Here is a 7,497-nt window from a genome sequence, read left to right on the forward strand (position 1 = left end):
ATTAAAAAAAAAATAACGTTTACTTTAAAAAGTTAGCAAAGTTTTAATTCATAACATGAAACACAGTTTTTAGCAAATGTTGTTATTTTTGTTATATTGTGAGAAAGCTTTTTTCGCAAATGTTTTTTTTACCTTTTTTTCAAACGTTGATTTTCATTACTTACTCACTCACTCATTTATATATATGTATGTATATTATGTGCTGGTATTGTAGATTTGCAAGTTTTCGATAAACATCACTTAGCGTTGAGTGAGATTTTTCTAAATATGGAAAACGCTTTAAATCAACGAAGTTTACTGCAGCAAGGCGGTGAGTGATGATGCAAATAAATGATAAATGTAAACAAAAAGAAAGAAAGGGCTAAAAAGCTTGTCTATAACAACTAATTCTTACTAGTATTAGTTACCATTTTAGTCTCTAAATTAACTAGAGGTCTATTTATTTTATTCAGTTTTATTGTTTTCTTTGCTGTTGTTAACCACACTTAAGCATTCTTACTACTATACATATAAAGATAAAATATTAATTTTTTATTTTAGCTATTTTTTTTATTTTTTATTTTTTTTATTATTATTATTGTCAGTTATATAATATTGCTTGTTAGCTAACAATTATGACACGATTATCGTTACTTATCGGGAATTTTTCTATTAATTTAACTGTCAATAAAAAAAAAAAATTTTTTTTTCTTACTGTTGTTACACTTTAATGATTAAATTAGAAAAAAAAAAGTAGAAAAAATAACTTTTACGCATATAGGAAAAATAGTATCTGTTACCATATTCTAGTATACACGCCTTGATGATATTTTAAGAATTTCTTCTACGTGCTCATATAAGGGTGACCTTCCGTAACAAAACCTTAAATTTTTTTTTTGGTTTTATTTTTCAAAACACGTTTTGCTTTCGTTTTTCACCACTTATCAATAACTTAAGTTAAGTTAATTCTTATCTGTTTTTTTTTTTTTAATACAAAAATATTATTACGATAAGATTCATTTTGTAAAGAATTCAAGTGTTTAGATAATATTAAGTAAGTTATCTCTAAAACAAATGTAATCAAGTTTTTAAAAAAATTTTTTGTATATATGTACAAGAAACCATATATTTTGCTTGTTAATATCAAATAATTCGAATATTCAACTCTAGGAATGATGGTCGATCATAGAACGATTTTTATGATCGATCATTTACCGATAGACGGAAACAAACATGTAAACTTAACATTGGTATGGATTTCTAAAAAGTACTCGATAACGGTTCAATGGAGGAAATAGAAATATTCAGCCTCTTTAATACATGAAATATCGATCTATCGATCGAGAAGTAGGCGGGCTTTTATCACAACGAGAAGAAATTTTTCTAAATTTGTCTTTTACTACTTATAGTGTATAACGAGCTTTACAGGATCGCTGTAAAGATTTGAAAGAAATCTTCGCAGAGGGTTTTGCAGCCCCCTTAAATATCATTGGCCATCATGCGGTTTGATGACGTCTGTAAAAGAGAATTCATTCATTAGAAAAGTGAGCCCTCTTCAGGAGTACCTCTTAAGCTTCGAAGAGAAAAACCCGTCGCCGGCTTATAGACAGCAAGCTTTAAACCCTCCTCGCAGTTGACAGTACGACTCTCAAAAGCGAGAGACATAAAAGCAACATTCAATGTTTACAGGTAGCACCACGACACACCTATGTTCACTCATTGGGGATCCCATAGTTACGCCTTCAACGTTTTTCTTCAAGATCTTTGTTAATGTTAGATCTTTAAGAATGTTAATAAGCCAGTTAAGATTATTTTTACATAGTCCTCGTAGATAATTGTAATACCTTTCTAAATATCTATCTCGAAGATGATCGAAAAAGTGTTCAGCTTTTTACAAACTTTTTTTTTCTATCCTACATCGCTTGGTGTAGATGCGTGTAGAACAATTCACGCCAGTGTATGCAATACTAGAAGAGGTCCTACCCTTTAATGGCACTCAGCATTACGTTAGCAATCGATTAAAGGACATCTGTCTGTCTGTCCGTTTATTTACCTCATATACTGTCGTATAAGTTTATAATCAGCGAACTTGCCACAATTTCCGCCATATTTTAACAGCATTCGACACACTCACTCCTACCCAAAGATGAATGCTATTGAAAATATATTGCTTTGAACTATTTGTACGATAGCTACCCACATAAAATCTTTTATTTGAAAAGACGCTATCAAATAGCTTTACCCGACCATAACATTTTAATTTGTTTTTTCATTAAATTTTTATTCACTAACGGCATCGTATTGGAGACTAACATACTCTCTATTTATAAGCTTTATATTTTTTCGATATTCCGTGATAAGTGAAAATGCAATAAAATTTCTGTTTTTATACCTATCACAAATGTTTTCAACACGCAGAAGGAAGCTCCAGAGACCTTACAAAGCAATAAAAATTTCAATCGGTTTAAGTATATACATCCGTCCCTCCTCCCATTTATGTAATGAGTATTCTATATATTGTCCTGGATTTGAGTTTGGCAAAAAAGTTTGAAGATGATCTAAATCGGTCGAAGTGCACGCCTACAGTGCCGCTCAACAATATTGAGTATGGAAATTTAATTTTTCAACTGTTAAGATACAAGTGGTTGAGTGTATAAAAGATGCGGGCAGAGCCGAATATCATTCTCTTATCCGTTTTTTTTTTTAATTATTAAAGTTTTTTTAAGTACTTCAGTAGCTGTACACTGATCTGTGAAAACTTGTTTTAATAGGTTGATTTGTTATTGTTATTGATTACAAGTTCGAGTAAATAACCTGCAATTTGATGCTCACAACCTAATATTAAAAATAAATTCGCCTTGAACTCTCCTAATTTATGGAACCTACGAAAATTGCCTCTATGCACGCCCCAATTGTCGTTATATATTCGTTTGTAGGAATTTCTATTGCTGAGCTGGTTTAAGGGCTAGTAGGTACGTCCTTAATCATTACGAAACGAGTTTCAGTTGTGCTTTGATCGCTTGCCATCTGTATGCATTTTCTCCTAGAAATCCTTAAAGGAAATAAAAGGCAAAGCAAAGCCCACAAAACTCTTCCTTAATTAGGTTAAAAGCCATGAAATAGCCGGTTATGGGTAGATTGGAGACTTTCGCTAAGTCATTCATTCATTCATTAATAAGCATTACAGATAACTGTACTGTAACTCTTCCGAAATTGTAATTACGTTAATTGTAAAGTTAGTGGAAAAAGTCCTCTTTGCATCTCATTCAATATAATCGCTAAGCATTTCAAAGGAGAAGAAGAAAAATCTTCTCTTTTATAATTATTTTTATATTCATTAGCAAAAAAAAAAAAAAAAAAAAAAAAAAAAAAAAAAACAGAAAAGACAAAAAAAATTAATGATAATTAACAAGACTTTATAAGGTAATTAATGGTCAAGTTTATAACAAATAAAATGTAATAATTAATATACCGGCTGTGAACAAAAATAAAAACAAGCAAGCAAGCAAGCAAGCAACAAGAAAGTAATAACTCATATGAACCATATCTGCAAACAAGTAACGAGTAATGTCACACAAACTAAAGCGAAAAATTAGAAATAAACACAAAATAATCAACATACAACATACACATACACACACACACGCCTACCTAGCTTAACACTTACACTAACACTTAAACAAGTAAAAAGATGACACACTCATACATAAGCAAGCACACGAATATGAAATGAAGTTAAAACGATATCACTCACATGTAGTGGAAAATCTTTTGCATTTTTTTTTTTTTTTCTTTCTTTCAACTTCGAAAATATTAAAAAAAGTAAGTAAATAAATAAAAACATGTATGTGCCTAAACATACATATACGCATGCATTCGTGTACGTACATTTATTTATTTATTTAGTTTTTTTTTTTTTTTTTTTTTTTTTTTTTTAAATTTATCAAATATAGTCAATAGACTATATTCAGTCGCCAGACGCGCGCCAACGTGTAAACACATTTCTTGAAAACGTTATAAATATAAGTAAAAAAATTTTTAAAAACAAAATCGTGTTTAATGCGAACAATATTGAAAGTAAAATATAAGATAACGTGAGATAAATAATAAAAATGAATTAATTTTCAGATACCATCAGTGAAAGAAATTGAAATTAAACAAAAATTAAAAAAAATTTTTTTTTATAAATAAATATGATAAAATTCAAAAATATTATAAAGAAAAGTTTTTAAATAAAATAAAGTGATTAAAGTTAATTGAAAGCATGTCCGTTCTATGCCATACAAATTTGGAGGAGAAGTTGCACTCAAGTCCAGCTAACACTTAAACCTAACTTGTGCGAAGGGGTGCAAGAATTTTCTTTCTTTGAGCTTCATATAAAGTAAAGGCTCAAAGTCTGTTGTAGAATTTTTAAATGATCTTAAGACTCAACATTTTTATTTAAAAAATACAAAGAATACTCCAAAAACTTGTTAAGCATCATAGAAGCTAATGACGTCTTCAGGTTACCATGCGGTCTGTAATGTGATTTAATTAGTTCTTAAAGTCAAGAAAGTTGATTAGATTTCCTTTGGCATTTATCTGCCAAGTTTGTTAGAGTTTAAAATACAGTAGTGGACCATGGCCCACCATAAGACACTGCACACCGTCCTACAATTATTTCTATAATAACATTTCAAAATAAGGCTTTATATGCGAAGCATTGGAAATAGTGGCCTGACCTGCACCCTTTGTCCTTGAGCTAAAACATGTCGGAATGCCATATTTCATTAAGTTATCTCAAAGATTGCGAGTTGTACGTTAAAGGCAAAAAAACAAGGCGCATGGAGGGACAGATGTACAGGCATCAATGTAATAAAAGATGGATATGTCTTCAGTCGCACTGGTTGCTGCTTACACCCACACAAACATCCACACCCTTGTACTATAAGCGATGTGGTGTATAACAAGACGCAGACAAACGGACAAACGAGTTTAATTAGATTTAGAAAGTGATCCTAAAACGATCGGTAGAATAAAAGGTACGGCAGACCTCCTTGCACCACATTTTATTTATTTTCGAAAAACATTTAAATATATTTAGACAGTAAAAATTCAAATTATTAATATTCATAGCTTGAATAAATATTTTTTAATATTCACTCGAGTATATCCAGCCGTTTAAAGCCAACTAACCCTATCACTGGTATTCGATTGAATATTTTTGAAAAACTACCTAATACCAATTAGTTTAAAATAAAAATAAATCAAAAGAAGAAGGGAAAACAAAATTTACTGGAATATATCTAATAAGACAATGAGAAAAGTCAAATTATCTTTTTGTGACGAATTTTGGATACTCCTCAGGAATTTCATTCACCGGCCTTGTTGTCAATTTTCATATCAAAATTATTAGGCCTTGTTGCCAATTTTCATATCACAATTTTTAGGCTTTGTTGCCAATTTTCATATCACAATTTTTAGGCCTTGTTGCCAAATTAATAAACGATAATAAGTCATTGCTTGACAACGATATATTCAATCATCGTCCCAATGTTTTACTTTTTCAGGTATTTACCTTATTTGCCTAGATATACATAACAAAATTTTCAATCTATAGCAAAAATGAATATTTTCCAATTTGTTATACACCTATGTTTAGTTGTGGCGCTTGTAGGTTATAGGCGTTAATCGAGTAATAATTCGCCGTACGAGTTATAGGCGAAAGATTTAGGTGAACTTGATTAAAAACATTTTATTATCTGAGAATTTTGATAAGATCGCTCGATATTTACTTTTAGATGCTACAAACGGAATAAACGACTTTGTGTGCTTCTTGTTTATCCTTGTTGCTGGCTATAAAAACTGTGCATTTATTGCAATATTTTTTTTAAAAGTCACGCACGTGTACATATAACTTCATTATCTCATGCAAAACAAAAATCTCTTGAATGATAAATTATTGTTAAAAGATAAAGTTAAATTTTCTTCGGTGTTTTAGATAAAATTTAATAACCTTAATGAGGAACAATATAAATAGATTTTTTTTTTTTTTGCAAATTTCATTAAAACTAAGCTGTTTACTTGTTTTCATTTATTTCATTCAAAAACGAAAAATGGAAATTTCCTGATTTTTTCATAAAGGAAACTAATTATTTTTCTGGTTTTATTATGCTAAGTCTGTCTATCCTTCCGTCAATTCATCATTTCATTAACTGTTTTGCCATCTTTTAACCATAGCTATCTCTAATGTAGCCCTATAACTGAGTTTGACAAAGTGACAGTACATACACATTATTATTTCTCGGAAATATGAAAAAGACCTAAAAAAGAAAAATTTCAAAATATAATTTTCAACACCATGTGCACATTATATTAATTTGCGATTTGGGGAGACTGCTTATCTAGAATCGTTGGAAAAATACATCTGATTATTACCAATATTCGGCATAAATAACGAGACTTTCTTGTTGGTGTTTGCTTGAAATGCGGAATAGTTAAAGTTTATCTTAAGACGAATACAACTTTCTTACTAGTTTTTTGTACCAAAGGATGAGAAGTATATTCGTTTTGCCAAATCGTATGCAACGTCCAGAAAGAGTTAGAGACCCTTGACAATAATCAAATTTTAAAAAGTTTTAAGCATGTCCATCTGTCCGGCTGTCCGTATCCATTTACACATTCTCCTGATTGCAAAAATAAGACAATCGGTTTCAAATTTGGCAGCAATAAGGAAAGTTAATGCAAGCAGATTGATATTGAAAATAAGCCAAGTCCGTTACAGGGCACGTCTGCAATGAAATGTAACAAGAGACAACATTTGTTTTCAAAATAAGAAAAATTTGATCTTTTCCTCGTTACTTCTAAATCACAAAAGATATAACTATAAATACTTAGACACAGGTTTCACGGATAATCCTACAGTGTACAAAAATGAAATTAATGGAAAATGCGAGTAAAGAAGAACAGGAAAAACATTATAGAATAGTAAAATTGAATAATCTTGTCAAAATGTCTGCTACGCGCAGAGGGAAGTTCAGGAGATCCTACAAAAAAAACATATCTGCGTTATGATCGTGTCCGTCTAGGCTTGTTTATCCTTCCCTCTTTCACATTCTGTGGAATTATACATGTCCAAACTTCTGCTGCTCGCAAGAGACAAGATTTTGAAATCAATTTTTGTCAAAATATTCAAAGTTATTGCAACCAGGTTCGTATCGAAAGTCGGCGAACTCAGTCAAAGGACACGCACATAGCACAAAAAAAGCTGATAACGTGTGTTTTATGAAAAGGGGAGAAACTGAGATATCGGGCTCTTTATTTATATTGATATATATTTTGTAGATGATCCTTTAACATCTGCACAAAAATAGAAGAATTCGACCACGCTCACTCAATAGTATAGAATATCGAAGATTCACTTTTCCATGTTTTTTTTTCAAAGGTGATGGGCATAAAAGATGCGACCACAGCTCAATGTAATTTTCTTATTTGTCTTTATTTATTAAGATTTTTTTTTTTTTTTTTTTTTTTTTTTTT

The 7,497-nt window shown here is 30.4% G+C and overlaps 1 protein-coding gene across 3 annotated transcripts in view; it reads left to right on the forward strand.

Moving 5' to 3' along the window:
• The window catches only part of LOC119641360, a 90,757-nt gene that overhangs the window by 47,818 nt on the left and 35,442 nt on the right, over positions 1-7,497 (forward strand). For 2 of the 3 annotated variants that reach the window (XM_038039949.1, XM_038039950.1), the window contains exon 5: positions 215-310. The exons of the other annotated variant lie outside the window; for it this stretch is intronic. In XM_038039949.1, coding sequence (XP_037895877.1) covers positions 215-310 — 96 coding nt within the window. The remainder of the gene's footprint in view (positions 1-214; positions 311-7,497) is intronic. 3 annotated transcript variants of the gene reach the window in all.

This window comes from Glossina fuscipes, unplaced genomic scaffold (assembly GCF_014805625.2).
Source record: "Glossina fuscipes isolate IAEA_lab_2018 unplaced genomic scaffold, Yale_Gfus_2 148, whole genome shotgun sequence".
NCBI classification, from domain to species: Eukaryota; Metazoa; Arthropoda; class Insecta; order Diptera; family Glossinidae; genus Glossina; species Glossina fuscipes.